The 16,818-nt window shown below is 52.7% G+C and overlaps 1 protein-coding gene across 1 annotated transcript; it reads left to right on the plus strand.

Moving 5' to 3' along the window:
* Positions 1-245: 245 nt before the first annotated feature.
* On the plus strand, positions 246-16,801 carry LOC136961789 (chromodomain-helicase-DNA-binding protein 4-like). The gene is given in 42 exon segments (XM_067255223.1): positions 246-411; positions 851-1,018; positions 2,120-2,229; positions 2,483-2,740; positions 3,107-3,225; positions 3,415-3,692; positions 3,793-3,920; positions 4,018-4,153; positions 4,495-4,667; positions 4,801-5,034; positions 5,208-5,411; positions 5,562-5,773; positions 5,987-6,118; positions 6,516-6,615; positions 6,742-6,933; positions 7,561-7,761; positions 8,063-8,200; positions 8,297-8,418; positions 8,592-8,765; positions 8,909-9,050; positions 9,223-9,354; positions 9,482-9,599; positions 9,735-9,859; positions 10,041-10,133; positions 10,267-10,408; positions 10,932-11,101; positions 11,339-11,516; positions 12,369-12,461; positions 12,637-12,692; positions 12,694-12,729; positions 12,874-13,007; positions 13,206-13,350; positions 13,449-13,611; positions 13,814-13,876; positions 14,043-14,429; positions 14,522-14,590; positions 14,715-14,882; positions 15,028-15,136; positions 15,401-15,533; positions 15,711-15,906; positions 16,193-16,371; positions 16,486-16,801. Coding segments are annotated over 41 exon segments (6,018 nt in total). The 5' UTR covers positions 246-411; positions 851-957; the 3' UTR covers positions 16,501-16,801.
* The last annotated feature ends 17 nt before the right edge of the window (positions 16,802-16,818 follow it).

Below are 16,818 nucleotides of genomic sequence, written 5' to 3' on the forward strand. Positions count from 1 at the left end.
TCAGACGGGGGTGGGAGGGGGTGAGCGTTTCCATGGTAATGTCGGTTGCTAAGGGGGGCACGGAGGAATGGGGAAGAGACTGAATGTGCGTGTGTGTGGGGGGGGGAGGGGGGTGGATTATTATGGTCTGTACGTTGCAAGGTAACTATGCAGAGTGGGGGAGGGGTGAGTGTGTGTGGGGGGGTTATTATGGGATGTCTGCCCCCTGATCTCTTTGTGTGTATGCGCGCGGGGTGTAGTGAGAGGGAGACGGCGACGTCGTGTGCAACGCAGGACAACATACGAAAAAAGATTAGAATAACGTTACAGAATTTATTAATTTATACATAGTTGTCCCAAAAATACACAAACTATTGAAAGACAATTTACATAACGCTGTATTATACTGTTTTAATACAGTGGAATCAAGTTGTGAGTATTATTCTTTTTGGGGCTTCATTGTTTCAGCTTAGTTTAGAATATCTCCATGAAACGTAAGAACTGGAAGGAGTGATAAATACATTACAGAACGTTTAGAATTTATTCCGGGAATCTTTTTTTTTATTCTCTTACCTCGCCGGTAATGCTAGCTAGTAAAGCTAACGGGTATGCTAGCTAATGGGACGGAAAAGTAGTTGGAAGATGGCATGTGTCAGATGGCTTTATGTATGCATAAATTGAAATAGTTTAGTTACATTATCCATCTTTAATATTGTATCGTAAGCACTATTCTTCTTGTGCATGTGTATTTATTATTTCTGACACTGCGAGTTCTAAATATTCACTTCCGTTTTCTTTTTGTTCTTTTTATTTCCACCCCTTTCCGAAACCTGTCCCTCATCTGGCACGACCTGGACTGGACGAATTCAAGACTGGGACATAAGAACTCCGGAGGCGAAACGGATTTGCTTGCCAACTTTCTGTAAACTTTATTTGGTTAGCTTGGAGTTTGGCTAACTAAATTTAAAGTTTGCAATAATGTCTGGAAGTGAGGATGATAGAGATGATTTTGGACCCGAAGACCGGTCTATTCTGCACGGTAGGAAACTGTCTTCAAATTTATAGTTTGCCAATCTCTAGTTAGTGAGCTAACGTTACGCAGATGGTTAATTAACAGACTTCAGCGAATTTGTGTATTGCCTTTTAAATGTGTGTACTTAAGTAGCCGTCTACCCTAGTTAGCTAGCTATCTTAGACCATTCTTTTGTGTGCATACGCTAACTAGCTAATGTTAGTATCAATACCAGCTTGTATGCCGAAGGAAAAATCTGACGGAATTGTCATTATAGCCTGCGCATGCTAACCGCTGGTCTTCTTGTTTCAGAAAAATACATTGAGGTATTACCTCACGATTTCTCTCTTCGTTCAATGGCTTAGATTTTTTTTCGCCGACCCACACCGGCATATTCATACGGCCTAGCTTAAACTAGCTAGCTGCCGGTATATGTTACGTGCCTATGACAATATGGAGGCAGCCAGTTAGCTTGAAAGCTGGAAGATGACGTTCGGTAGCTCTCCACCTCTCTGCTGGGTGGTTGGTGGCTCCGCTTTGCGTGGTAGAAATAAAAAAGCCCATTCTGCAGTAACCATAGCTAGCAACATTTCTGAAAAAAGTAAATATACACACACACTTAATATCAAGAATCAGCTTTGTTTATACACAACCGAGCTCGCGCAAGACAACCATCGAATATTTGATCTTGAGGGAAAATGGATCGCTCACTGCACGAGGGAATTTTCCGATTCAGATGTCACGTTTTTAAGTTCTTGTAATCAGACGAATTACTGCGGTTGTGAGATGCAATACAAGTGGCTGGTTAACACAGAAGACAGTAATTTTGCAAATTGACTTTTGATAACGCACTGTTGGCTTGCGAGCTAGCTCATCTAGCAATTTAACGTCTATGGTGCCAGGTTAGCCAAAGCTAGCCTGATGTTTCACCCCACTCAAGATTGTCTGCTTTTGTGACGCTTGCCAAGTAAGACGATGGCCACGGTCTAATTTGAAGCCATAGTTCTCATAAATACATCAGTGTTTTAAAACATTACACGTTATGTTTGCCTACACTTAATTTATAACACACACCATTTTGTTGCACACACCAAGTTCACATCAATTAACTCGTCCCGTTCATTTCAGATGAGGACGACGAGGAGCTGTCGGAGACTGAGGCTCCTAAGGTGAAGAAAAAGAAGAAGGCCAAGAAGAGCCGTGAAAGCAAAAGCAGCAAGAGGCGTTCTCGCAGAGAGGTACCCTGCACAGCACTCACTGAACTGTCCATGTGTGCATGTTTTTTTTAGTCACTCATAGTTTCTTAACTTATTAAAAATCACAACTTATAGCTGCATAACATAATATCCACATTCTTACAAGATTAAATGCATCAGTGTGACCTCATTCTGTACCAATAGATACAAACAAATAAAATAAATTTCCCAACTAATGACCCATCCATAGTGATGAACTGCATTTCCCATAACCCTCTGCCATGGTTTTGTCCAGGATGTGCCAGTCAGCTCCCCAGAGGCCATGGAGGTGCCCGAGGTGGAGGCCGAGGAGGAGCGAGGAGCCCGCGGCTCAGACAGCGAGGGCAGCGACTACAACCCCGGCAGGAAGAAGAAGAAGAGGACGAGTGCGGGGAGGGAGAAGAGGAGGAGCAGCACGGGCGCAGAGAGGAACTCTGGAGGCTCCTCCGCCTCCAAGAGGAAGGACCCGGAGCCTGAGGAGGAGGAGGAGGAGGAAGATGATGACGACAGCTCGGTGAGAACTGGCTTTGATTTTCAGAGAAGCGGTTATGGTCGTAAGGGGACCTCCATTGAGAGGTGTTTTTGTCATGCGTTTTGTTTGGGTCATGTTGTTATTGTGGGTGGATATTATATCTGTCATCAATGTTTTTATGTGAGGCTCTGTCCAGACGGGTAACACGTTTCCTTGGGAAAGGACAATGAATCCGTCGACCTTCATGCCCACGTGTAATCTGCCACAACATCGGCCAGTACTCAAATAAAACCAAGTAGATTCAACTTCCTGTAGCGTCTGGTCCTGATCTGAGTTCCCTGACTCATAGCCTAGTTTGACTCTTACTCACAATATAATTAAGTTTCACTCAAAATCTTTTGTTGTCAGGAGCCAAAGACATCGTCCCAGCTCCTGGATGACTGGGGCATGGAGGACATTGACCACATTTTCAGTGAGGAAGACTACCGCTCTCTCACTAACTACAAGGCTTTCAGTCAATACGTCAGGTAAACAATACATTGCATCTCTCTCCATATGCATCTCTCTCCATATCCATCTTTTTCATTATACAGGCATCTCTTTTCTTATCTCTCACTATCCCTCATCTCTTTTGGCTGTTTTACCCTTCTTTTTCTGTGTCTATCCTCTGCCCGTGACTCATCTCAACCATCTACCTGCTTTCTCTCACTCCCCAGGCCCCTCATCGCAGCCAAGAACCCCAAGATTGCCGTGTCAAAGATGATGATGGTCCTGGGGGCCAAGTGGCGAGAGTTCAGCACCAACAACCCGCTGCGAGGCTCTGCTGCCGCCAACGCAGCCCTGGCCACCGCCAACGTCTCAGCCGCTGTGGACAGCATGGTGGCAGAGGTGGTGCCCCCTGCACCCGCCCCCGCCCCTGCCCCGCCCCCACCCGTCGAGCCCCAGCCACCCCCCGCACCACCCCTACGCAAGGCCAAGACCAAGGAGGGCAAAGGTGGGCGCTGGTCAAGGGTCCCATCCGTGTTCCCATACAAAGCCTGTTTCCTTATTTGGAACGCGAGTCTTACACGTCACTGTCTTGGTTGTCTGTCCAGGTCCGAATGCGCGTAAGAAGTCAAAGCCCGCTCCTAAACCCCAGGAGAAGAAGAAGCCCAACACCAAGAAGGTGGCTCCCCTCAAGATCAAACTGGGAGGCTTCAACAGCAAGAGGAAACGCTCCTCGGTAAAGTCCTTATTTCTTCCTCTCCCTGATTTCGGCCCTGCCCCCTCTGGATGCGTTTACTTAGTGTGATCCGTCTCCCCTCTCTTGATTGGCTCAGAGCGAGGAGGACGAGCCCGACGTGGACAGTGACTTTGACGACGCCAGCATCAACAGCATCTCCGTGTCAGACGGCTCCACCAGCCGCAGCAGCCGCTCCAAGAAGAAGCCCAAGAGCAAACCCAAGAAGAAGAAGGGTCAGTCGTGTGTGTGTGTGTGTGTGTCCGCATGTGTTCATTGGTACTTCCGTTCATCTATGCTGCTATGACGCTGTTATGTGTTGCCACACTTAAGATCTTTGTGTGATTGTGGGAGTTAATGTGTAGGTGTGTATGTGTCAACTGCTATTGAGTCAGTATGTGAGTCACTACAAGACCACAGTTGGAAGTAATTTGTTTCACAGTGTCCCAAGCTAAAGCAAGCATTTTACAACCTTTTTTTTTGGAGACCCCCCTCTTCCCTTCGAATGTGCACATAAACACACACACTCTCTGCTATGAAGTGTCTGACTCGTCTGTCTCCCCCCCCCCTCCTGCAGTGGAGACAGAGGATGGAGACGGCTATGAGACAGACCACCAGGACTACTGCGAGGTGTGTCAGCAGGGCGGGGAGATCATCCTGTGTGACACCTGTCCGCGGGCCTACCACATGGTCTGTCTGGACCCCGACATGGAGAAAGCCCCCGAGGGCACCTGGAGCTGCCCACACTGTGTAAGTGGCCCGTCTAACTGGCCGGCTGGAGCCGACGGACACGTCCACCAGCCAATCAGCTGTGGTTGTTCAGTGAGGTGACCGATGGCGTGTGTGGTGTCCGTCTTCTCTCCCCCCCCCCCCCCCCCCCCAGGAGAAGGAGGGTATCCAGTGGGAGGCGCGGGAGGAGGGTTCGGAAGGCGAGGAGGAGAGCGAGGTGATGGGCGAGCCCGAGGAGGACGACCACCACATGGAGTTCTGCCGCGTGTGCAAGGACGGCGGGGAGCTGCTGTGCTGCGACTCCTGCCCCTCTTCCTACCACATCCACTGCCTCAACCCGCCCTTGCCAGAGATCCCCAACGGAGAGTGGATCTGCCCACGGTGCACTGTGAGTCCATAGCCTATGGGGGTGGGAGCCCGGGTGGATGATTGGCAGTGGCCTCAGCCAGTCGGCATGGGAGCGGGGAGGATTCAGGGACTAACCGAGGCCTGGCTGTGATGCTTCATAACAGCATGTATTTGGTTCTTCTGTGTAATTCTCTTTTCTCCCCCCTTCCCCAGTGTCCAAACATGAAAGGCAAGGTGCAGAAGATTCTGACCTGGCGTTGGGGGGACCCCCCTCCCCCAACCCCCGTGCCCCGCCCACCAGACCTCCCGGCCGACAGCCCTGACCCCGCCCCTCTGGCCGGCAGGCCCGAGAGGGAGTTCTTTGCCAAGTGGAGCAACATGTCATACTGGCACTGCTCCTGGGTGTCAGAGCTACAGGTAGGCGTCTGGGCGGACAGTCATGCTTCATCTCCAAAAGTCCATAAACCCGTACACACACACACACACAATCAAACTTCCCCCTCACTCACTACATCACACATGCACACAGCAACTCTTCTAACCCTCTTCTCCCCCCGACCAATCCAGTTGGAGCTCCACTGCCAGGTGATGTTCCGGAACTACCAGCGCAAGAACGACATGGACGAGCCCCCTCCCATTGACTTTGGCGGCGAGGGCGAGGAGGACAAGAGCACCAAGAGGAAGAACAAGGACCCCCTGTACGCCAAGATGGAGGAGAAGTTCTACCGCTTCGGCATCAAGATGGAGTGGATGATGATTCACCGGATCCTCAACCACAGGTGAGACCACCTCCACTCTGAAACTCTCCCAGAGCTACTGGTAAGGGTCTTTCTAAGTAGTGGTTCAGTTAGATGTTCTGGGGAGCAAGGCAGAGGTGCGTTACAGAGTCGAGCGTTTGGGGGAGGCAGGGGGGGGGGTTGATTCAACTGCACCCAAACCTGTCTGATATTTTTACGATCGTTCAGTTAACCTTCTGTCTGTGTTCCCTTCAGCATGGACAAGAAGAACAATGTCCATTACCTCATCAAATGGAAGGACCTGCCCTACGACCAGGCCACCTGGGAGGCAGAGGACATGGACGTCCCAGAGTTCGACATCTACAAGCTGCAATACTGGCACCACAGGCAAGGACCCCCTCCCTCCCATACACACCTAGGACCCCCTCCCTCCCATACACACTTAGGACCCCCTCCGTCCCATACACACCTAGGACCCCCTCCCTCCCATACACACCTTGGCCCCCTCCCTCCCATACACACCTAGGACCCCCTCCGTCCCATACACACCTAGGACCCCCTCCCTCCCATACACACCTAGGACCCCCTCCCTCCCATACACACCATGGCCCCCTCCCTCCCATACACACCTTGGCCCCCTCCCTCCCATACACACCTAGGGCTTTTCAAACATGACTCATTTAGTTGTGAACCTTGAGTACCCCTGTTCCCTCCACCACCACCTCAAAAGACAGTGCTTATGAGGAGGTTCTATTTTCATCTTCTCTGTGCTGGCCTGTTGCAGGGAGCTCATGATGGGAGACGAAGGTAAACCAGGGAAGAAGGTCAAGGTCAAGGGCAAGGTCAAGAGGCTGGACAGGCCGCCAGAGAACCCTGTGGTTGATGTGAGTGTGTGTGTGTGTGTGTGTGTGGGGCCCGGACCCAGTGTTCATTGTCGAAGCAGATTTTCATGGATGTTGTTGAACTCCCCAAATGTTAATGTCTCACCCTACTTACCCCCCCCCCCCCAGCCCACCATCAAGTTTGACCGTCAGCCAGAGTACCTGGACTCCACGGGGGGCACCCTGCATCCGTACCAGCTGGAGGGCCTCAACTGGCTGCGGTTCTCCTGGGCGCAGGGCACCGACACCATCCTGGCTGACGAGATGGGCCTGGGCAAAACCGTGCAGACTGCTGTCTTCCTCTACTCGCTCTACAAAGAGGTGCGTGGCAGGTGGAGCCGGGCCTGGTCCTCGGGTCTGTGTGTGTTAGTGTGTCTAAGCGGGAAATGACAGATTTTTTTTAAAGTCTTGTGCGCATCATGCAAAGATGCTTAAGAAAGGGTTACTTTGCATACATGTTTATTTTTTTGTAAAGTTAACAAAAAAAATCTATTTCCATAAAGTTTGTGTAGTTGACAGGCCTATCTGATGGGAAAACAAACACTGCCCCTAGTGTATCCATGTCGTCAGTCTATACTACATATTCAACTGTACTAGTCCAGCCATTTTGTTTAAGTCAGGTGAAATTTGACGACATTAAGCCTGGGAGCTGAGTAAACACACAGCTGGGATCACATGGGGGCCACTGCCACCTATGGGTTGGAGGGTAGAACGCACTTCCTTTGACAGCACCACAGTGAACCTACTAAAGGAAAACACTTTATTTCTGGGCTTGGGCTGAAAGAAGAAAAAAAGAAATTATTTATTTATATATATATATATATATATATATATAAACATTTTAAATATAAGGCTAAAATATAGATTTCAGTGGGCTAATGCTACAAAAAACTAAAGTGTGTGTGTGTCTGTAATGAGCTCCTCCCTTGCGTTGTGTGTGTCCTCCAGGGCCACTCCAAAGGGCCGTTCCTGGTGAGCGCCCCCCTCTCCACCATCATCAACTGGGAGCGGGAGTTTGAGATGTGGGCTCCAGACATGTACGTGGTCACCTATGTGGGAGACAAGGACAGCAGGGCCGTCATCAGGGAGAACGAGTTCTCCTTCGAGGACAACGCCATCAGAGGAGGCAAGAAGGCCTCCAGGATGAAGGTGAGGGGGAGGAGGGGAGGAGGAAGGAACACACATCAACGCTCGTCTGATTATTAAGTCCATAAGACATTGAAATGGTCAAAACAAGGCCTGCTTTTTCCAACTGAAGTGTAAAAAATAACACTTAAGAATGATCCCATAATTATGTGTAAAAGAAAGTCTGTCTCCCTGAGCTTGCGTAACTAAAGGGTTAAGTCCTTGCAGTTATGTGCCGGCTGCTCTCACTCGAGGTGCCATCCTTGATAACCCCTCTACTTCAATGTTGTCCTTCTCTTCCTATCTCTCCCCCCTCGCCCTGCAGAAAGACTCGTCGGTCAAGTTCCACGTCCTGCTGACGTCGTATGAGCTCATCACCATTGACATGGCCATCCTGGGCTCCATAGACTGGGCCTGCCTGGTGGTGGACGAGGCCCACAGGCTCAAGAACAACCAGTCCAAGGTAGGATGGAGACACACTGAGAAAAACATCCCCATCTCTATGCAATACTGTGTGTAATGCTTGTTTTTCCCCTCTCCTCCTCCTGCTGTGGTGCAGTTCTTCAGAGTGCTGAACAACTACCCCCTGCAGCACAAGCTGCTGCTCACCGGCACTCCTCTGCAGAACAACCTGGAAGAGCTCTTCCACCTGCTCAACTTCCTCACCCCAGAGAGGTTCAGGTAGGTCTGTGCCTGTGTGTGCCTGTGTGTGCTTGGCATGCACACTCATAGGATACATCAAAACTGTGCTCACCCAGTACATTATCGCCAAAGTGTTTCTATGACTAGATCCTCCCTGTTGCTGAGGTGTTACTACCGGCCCAGTGACTAACCCCCATCTCTCCCCCTCTCAGTAACCTGGAGGGCTTCCTGGAGGAGTTTGCTGACATCGCCAAAGAGGACCAGATCAAGAAGCTGCACGACATGCTGGGCCCGCACATGCTCAGAAGACTGAAGGCCGACGTCTTCAAACACATGCCTTCAAAGACCGAGCTCATCGTCAGGGTGGAGCTCAGCCCCATGCAGAAGTGAGTGAGCGAGGGAGGGAGGGAGGAGGGACAAGGGAGGAGGGACAAGGGAGGAGAGGAGTTGCTTCTCTGACAAGTCCTTCTCAAACAGCGGAGGCTGATGTTGTCGTTCTGACGGGCTTGTTTCCCCTCTGCGTCACCAGGAAGTACTACAAGTTCATCCTCACTCGTAACTTTGAGGCCCTGAACACGCGAGGGGGGGGGAACCAAGTGTCTCTGCTCAACGTGGTCATGGACCTGAAGAAGTGCTGCAACCACCCCTACCTCTTCCCTGTGGCTGCTATGGTACGCTCCAGTCCCCCACTGCCTTCATATACAACACACCTTTAAAGTGCTGTAGAAATGATTGATTCATCAATTGACGATGGATACACCATTTTTTTTTTTTACAGTCATTTGACAACAACATATCAGGAAGTGGTTCTTGGGTACTCACGATTTGTTTCCTCCGTAACAGGAAGCTCCCAAGATGCCTAATGGGATGTACGACGGCGGCGCCCTCACTAAGGCTGCTGGGAAACTGACGCTGCTGCAGAAGATGATGCGGAAGCTGAAGGACGGAGGTCACAGGGTGCTCATCTTTTCTCAGGTAAACCACACGCAACCGCAACTCATTTCAACCACCCGGGTACATCATGCATGCATGTATGTATGCACGTTCTCTGGTGTTTCCTGACCCTCTCGCTGTGTCCATCGCACCCCCCCCCTCCCGTTAGATGACCAAGATGCTGGACCTGCTTGAGGACTTCTTGGAGAACGAGGGTTACAAGTACGAGAGGATAGACGGCGGAATCACTGGCGGCATGAGACAGGAAGCCATCGACCGCTTCAACGGTGAGACTCGCACGCCTCCTCCACCCAGCTGGCGGACGGTACACGGCGGTTATGCCGTGTTGCTTAGTCAGAGTGGATGTGTGTGTGTGTGTGTGTGAAGCTGGGGGTTCACCGCCTGTGTGTTTTGTGTGGCAGCTCCGGGAGCGCTGCAGTTTGCCTTCCTGCTGTCCACCAGAGCGGGAGGGTTAGGGATCAACCTGGCCACGGCCGACACCGTCGTCATCTACGACTCGGACTGGAACCCCCACAATGACATCCAGGTAGGTGTCAACACACACCCTCACACACACACCTGCAACCGACCATAACCTACACCCCAGCTCACTTCATTAATAATCACTTGTTACCACAGACTAGTGTCTTGTCGTCTAGTTTCGCTCCTCGTGTGCAGCGATTGCTTCTGTGGAAGGTTCTAGAAAGTGATGGCGTGTCTCCCCCCAGGCGTTCAGCAGAGCCCATCGTATCGGACAGAACAAGAAGGTGATGATCTACCGCTTCGTCACCAAGGCCTCGGTGGAGGAGAGGATCACTCAGGTAGACGTCCACTCAACTCACTGATCCCTCAAGACAATCAATGAGTCCAACTCAAACAAGGAAAGGTGGAGCTGTTAGTTCACTTACCTGGGGTTCCCCCACCAGTAACACCCCCCCCCCCTCCATCCTCCAGGTGGCCAAGAAGAAGATGATGCTGACCCACCTGGTGGTGCGGCCCGGCCTGGGCTCCAAGACGGGCTCCATGTCCAAACAGGAGCTGGACGACATCCTCAAGTTCGGCACCGAGGAGCTTTTCAAGGATGAGCTGGGAGAAGGTGAGTCTCTGGGAGAGGAGGAGTCTTTGGGAGAGGAGGAGTCTCTGGGAGAGGGGGAGTCTCTGGGAGAGGGGGAGTCTCTGGGAGAGGGGGAGTCTCTGGGAGAGGGGGAGTCTCTGGGAGGGGGGGAGTCTCTGGGAGGGGGGGGAGTCTCTGGGAGAGGGGGAGTCTCTGGGAGGGGGGGAGTCTCTGGGAGAGGGGGAGTCTCTGGGAGGGGGGAGTCTCTGGGAGAGGGGGAGTCTCTGGGAGAGGGGGAGTCTCTGGGAGGGGGGGAGTCTCTGGGAGAGGGGGAGTCTCTGGGAGGGGGGGAGTCTCTGGGAGGGGGGGGGGAGTCTCTGGGAGGGGGGGGGGGAGTCCCAGCTGCGAGGACGCTGCTGCTCCGTCTCCTCACGTCTGCTGTAGAAGCCCCGCCCCCAGCTCGTGGGTTGAATGAGCCAGCGCACAATCCAGAAAGAATTCTCAAATGTATTGGTAGTGTGATGAGGTGGCTATGCTGATAATACGCCCCCGCCCCCCCCATCAGGAGGAGACAAGGAGGAGGACAGCAGTGTGATCCACTATGACGACAAGGCCATCGACCGCCTGCTGGACCGGGACCAGAGCGCCACGGAGGACACGGAGATCCAGAGCATGAACGAGTACCTCAGCTCCTTCAAGGTGGCCCAGTACGTGGTCAAAGACGAGGAAGAGGCGGTGAGTTCTGCGTGTGTGTGATAGAGGGAGGTAGCGTGCCATGTGCATGCGTCTTCTGCGAGTCTTTTCCAGGTCCTGTTTCGTGTATGGTAACCGTGTATGTGGACGTTAAGTGTATTCAAACCCCTTTAACTCTTAGTAACTAATTGTTTTACATTAACCTCAGTCAAAGAAGACCATAAGTTCCCATCAAGTTCCCACTGATCTTTAACCCCCCCCCCCCCCCCCCCCCCCCAGGAGGAGGAGGTGCAGCGCGAGGTGATCAAGCAGGAGGAGAGCGTGGACCCAGACTACTGGGAGAAGCTCCTGCGGCACCACTACGAGCAGCAGCAGGAGGACCTGGCCCGCAACCTGGGCAAGGGCAAGAGGATCCGCAAGCAGGTCAACTACAACGACGGCTCCCAGGAGGACCGAGGTAGTAGACGGGGTAACCATGGCGACGCGGCAACGCTTCCTTACCTTACACGCATGTCTGTGTGTGGATGGCGGGCGGGCGGGCGGGCGTGTGAGCGCGGGTGTGTGCGTGTGTGTACTTATTCCATTGCTTCATGCTTTTCCTCAAGTCGGTGTGCGCGTGTGACAATGTATTTGTGCGCATGTGTCAAGTACATCCCTGTAGCGCGGGCGTGAGTGATGTCCTTGCATGGGTTGTGCCGTTTGACCGCCGCATTCAAAGCGCGGCGCAAACTTGACATAGGCTGTCGAAGCTTGTTGATGCCTGAGGGTCCACCCTGGTATCAGGTCAAACGGCTTCCAGAGTAACAACAGCATGGACTACACGGCTGTCTGGTTGAACTCCACTACACACAATGTTCTGTGTGGCCGCCATGATCTCACCAGAAAGAGGAAAATGCCGGCTCCTGCCCGCCCCCACATATATAGAGACACACACACACACACACACAAAGCCACAGTGTCTCACATAGCTAGCTTCCTGGGAGATGTGGAGTGAGGATTTGTTTGTGTGTGAATAGCTGTTAAGGGTGTGTACTGTTTCCCTCTGTGCCTGTCACAGTTGGGTGTGTGTATGAAGCAGAGGCACACCTCCCCCCATGCATGTCAGGAGACATTCTCTGGCCCCTCCCCCTTCGAGCTCTCCTAGCTTTGTCAACACACTATCTTCTCCTTGCCAGGAAACGGAACTGCTTTTGAACTGTTTCCAAATACTAACTGTTTGACTGCCCTGGCTGTCGTGTGTGTTCTCCTTGTAGAGGCGTGCTGTGTTAGACGCCAGGCTAACATGGCTGTCTGTGTTTCTGTCTCTCAGCGGACTGGCAGGACGACCAGTCGGACAATAACTCCGACTACTCCGTGGCGTCCGAGGAGGGAGACGAGGACTTCGACGAGAGGGCAGAAGGAAGTGAGTTCTTCCGGCGTGTCACTTCCCGCTGTCTACTTCACTCCATCCGGGTCTCAGAGTGATGGCGTGATGTCACTGCAACTCTCACGGTGGTCCTCCCCGGACTGTGTTCGGGTGAGGAACCACGTGTTGGTTCAGATGAACCTGTCGTGACCATGTTTGCCTGTGTTTCCAGCCAACTCCCGCAGGCCTAACCGCAAGGGCCTGAGGAACGACCGGGACAAACCACTACCCCCCCCTGCTGGCCAGAGTGGGAGGCAACATTGAGGTGGGTGCTCGTACACAACAGGAAACCTGCATTAGTCATTCAGCAGACAATCTTCTCCATCAGCCTAGTATATCATGGCATCTGCCATCTGAAGTGTGTGTGTGTGAGCCAGCTGTAAGCCCTGGTCCTGCTCTTGTTGTCCAGGTGCTGGGCTTCAACGCGCGCCAGAGAAAGGCCTTCCTGAACGCAGTGATGCGTTATGGGATGCCCCCCCAGGACGCCTTCACCACCCAGTGGCTGGTCAGAGACCTGCGAGGGAAGTCTGAGAAGGAGTTCAAGTAAGAACGCGTCCCCACTCACCCACACCTAGCTTCTGACGCACCAAGGCCCTTTATAGAACACCACTGACAGAAGACCACGTTAAGAAACCCAATGAATGTTTCTTTTTTTTACGCGTTGCTTCTGCTTTCCTTCATAACCACCATCTCTCTCTCCCCCCCCCCCCCCCCCCCCCCCTCTCTCCCCCTCTCCTCCAGAGCGTACGTGTCTCTCTTCATGCGGCACCTGTGTGAGCCCGGGGCCGACGGAGCAGAGACCTTCGCCGACGGCGTCCCGCGCGAGGGGTTGTCGCGGCAACACGTCCTCACGCGCATCGGGGTGATGTCGCTGATCCGCAAGAAGGTAAACGGGCACTTGAAACGATGCTAATACCCCGAACCTCTGTCCTGGTCTGCTGTGATGTGGTCTCTGACCGAGCCTAACCCTCCGGTCCTTTCCAGGTCCAGGAGTTTGAGCACGTGAACGGCCAGTGGTCCATGCCCTGGATGATGGAGCTGGAGGAGAATAAGAAGGCTGCTGCTGCTGCCGCCCACCCTGACTCCCCAGGGAAGACCCCCTCCACAGGCACCCCAGCAGACACCCAGCCCAACACCCCTGCCACAGGTACTGACACACACACACACACACAGTATTGGTCCCCCTCCACCTGTCTTCTTCTATTCCATTTTTTCCTCCCTCCTTCCAACTCCTCTGTACTCAGCCACAGTGCTGTTTCAACCCCTGCCACTTCCTCCTGGTTCCTCCACCTCCCCCCCCCCTGTGCCACTCTTAACCCCCACCCCCTGTGTCTGCTCACCCTCCCCAGCCCCCAAAACACCCTCCACCACCGGCACCCCTGCAGACACCCAGCCAAACACACCCGCTGCAGGTAACGCCCCCCCCCCTCCCCCCCCCCCCACCATCAGATTCCCAGAACGGGGGTCTGGGACAGAGGATCCCAGCCATGAGGGAGCTTGATGGGTGTTTGTCAAACGGCGGGTGGTGGTGTTGGTGTCGGTGGCGTTGATGACGACGACAATCTTCTTCCCCCACAGTTGACGAAGCCTCGAAGACGGAGGAGGCCGGGAAGGATGGAGAGAAGGAGGCAAAAAAGGAGGGAGAGGGCGAGAAGGAAGGCAAAGAGCCTGGCAAGACGGACGAGTCGGAGGTGATTGCCATCCCTGACGAGGACGAGAGGACTCCCCCTCCGGAGGAGAAGGAGGAGATGGAGGGAGAGGAGCCCATGGAGACAGACAAGGCCAGCGGCGGGGCGGAGAAGGAGAAAGAGAAGGAGAAGGAGAATGAGGGGGAGAAGGAGAATGACAAAGAGAAGGATGGAGACACTGCCGAGAAGATGGTGGAGGGAGTGGAGGACACCAAGTCTCCAGCTGAGACCAAGACGGAGGGGTCGGAGGTCAAATCGGAAGATTCCGAGGCCAAAGGTACCGTCTTCCATCCTGTCGGTGAAATGTGTCGGGAGCATATCGTTGTTCATCTCAAAACAAACTCGCATGTGTCTCTCTGTTCTCGTCAGCAGCAGAGGATAAGAAAGACGAGAAGACTGAAAAGATGGACACCACTCCTGCCACAGATGAGAAGAAAGGTACTGATTCTCTTTCGCTCTCTCCCTCTCTTGCTGTTCTTTATACACACGTGAATGATGAGACTCCCCAGCCCTTGTGCGCCCTCCCTTTCTGACCCCGATCTCCTCACGTCTCGTCCTCCAGAGCAAAAGGAGGAGAAGGACGGCGTGAAGACGGAGGAGCCAGCCAAGCTGCCGAACGGAGACAGCGTCAAGGAGGGCGGGGCCGTGGTGGTGGCGGCCGGAGGCAGCGAGGAGAAGAAGAAGGCCAAGACGAGGTTCATGTTCAACATCGCAGACGGAGGCTTCACAGGTGAGGCCAGGCCTCTCACACACACACACACACACACTTTACCATTCCCACAGATTTCATAGCACCATCTAAATACTTTTTTGCTCTTCTGTCACTCAATCGTCTTTTCACCTATCTCTCCCTCTTTCTCTCTCTATCTCTGCAGAGCTGCACTCCTTGTGGCAGAACGAGGAGAGGGCTGCCACCGTCACCAAGAAGACCAATGAGATTTGGCACCGTCGCCATGACTACTGGCTGCTGGCTGGCATCATACAGTATCCTTTCTAATTGGCCGAGATCCGACCTGTACAGAACCATTCTGCAAGAGACCAGCCTGCAAACGGCTTGTTGACGTCAGTCAGCATGCTGTTGAATCATCCCCATAGTGGTCTGTTTGATTAGTAGTTTTGAATATCAACACATTACAGTAGCCGATACCAACAGTGGATGGTGAGCCGTAGCTTTTATTCTAGTGCGTTCAATTGAGTTCCCCATGGCTACAAGCCTGTGTTAGCACCCTTGACTCCGGTGCCCCCTAGACACGGCTATGCACGCTGGCAGGACATCCAGAACGACGTCAAATACGCCATCCTCAATGAGCCCTTCAAGGGCGAGATGAACCGAGGCAACTTCCTGGAGATCAAGAACAAGTTCCTGGCCAGGAGGTTCAAGGTACGCTCCCAGGGAGGAAAGAGGGGAGGGATGGAGGGATCAGGAAGGGATGAAGCAGAGGGGACAGCGAGATAGCTGCTCCAATCGTGCCAACGTTTATTGTGATACTGTGTAGACCATCCCAGCCTCAAAATATATGTTCTCCCTTCCCCCCTCTCCTCCTCCCCGTCTCCTCAGCTCCTGGAGCAGGCCCTGGTGATTGAGGAGCAGCTCCGCAGGGCAGCCTACCTCAACATGTCTGAGGACCCCTCCCACCCCTCCATGGCCCTCAACACGCGCTTCAGCGAGGTGGAGTGCCTGGCCGAGTCCCACCAGCACCTCAGCAAAGAGTCCATGTCTGGGAACAAGCCCGCCAATGCCGTCCTGCACAAAGGTAGCCAGCGCAATGACCGCTTCTTTTTCTTTGATCCTTTTTTTAAGCTCCGTCGTTTGGTTATGGCAGCACTAGCTTGTCGTCATTTCTATCACTCACTCAAGTTGGCAGTTGTCTCCATAGTCATTTATGGCAAGCTTGCTTTCCTGACAAACATACAACAGGTGAATGTTTACTGTCCTGTTAGGCTTGGAGCACTTCTGACTGGACCAAAGAGCCTTCAATCTTGACTGATCTTGTTCCCCCTGCCCTTCCTCTGGTGTCCCTGTAACCTTCCTGTCCTCAGTGCTGAAGCAGCTGGAGGAGCTACTTAGCGACATGAAGGCGGACGTGACCCGTCTCCCGGCAACAATTGCCAGGATACCTCCTGTTGCCGTGAGGCTGCAGATGTCGGAGAGGAACATCCTGAGCCGGCTGGCCAGCAGGGGACCAGAGACACAGAGCCAGCAGGTACACGCTCAGCAGGTACGGACAGCTGACACACACCTGAGATCACCACAGGTACACACCTGACACACACACCTGATCTATGTGTTGACCATGTTTTGTAACCAAGTAATCTCCCTTTATCTTCTGCAGATGTCACAGCAGTAGCCTGGACTAGGAGTGACCTTTCCCCCTCCCTTAACCACACCCCGCCTCACCACCTCGACATTCCTGATTGGCGCAGCAGACGATGACTCCACCCAAGCTTGAAGCCACACCCCTTTTACCTTTACATACGGACTTGCAGAGTTTCTATTGGCTGACCCTTGGACGCTGTGGAAATAAATGCTATTTTATTTTTGTCGTTTTTTTTGTCGTTTTTTTTTTTTTCAATTTCTGTATTAATATTATTGATATAATGTTATTATGATGGTTTTTTGGGACCTAAATAAAAATATATAATAAAGTATTTTGCTGCTTATTAAT

The sequence above is a fragment of the Osmerus mordax genome, chromosome 18 (assembly GCF_038355195.1).
Source record: "Osmerus mordax isolate fOsmMor3 chromosome 18, fOsmMor3.pri, whole genome shotgun sequence".
Taxonomy (NCBI): domain Eukaryota; kingdom Metazoa; phylum Chordata; class Actinopteri; order Osmeriformes; family Osmeridae; genus Osmerus; species Osmerus mordax.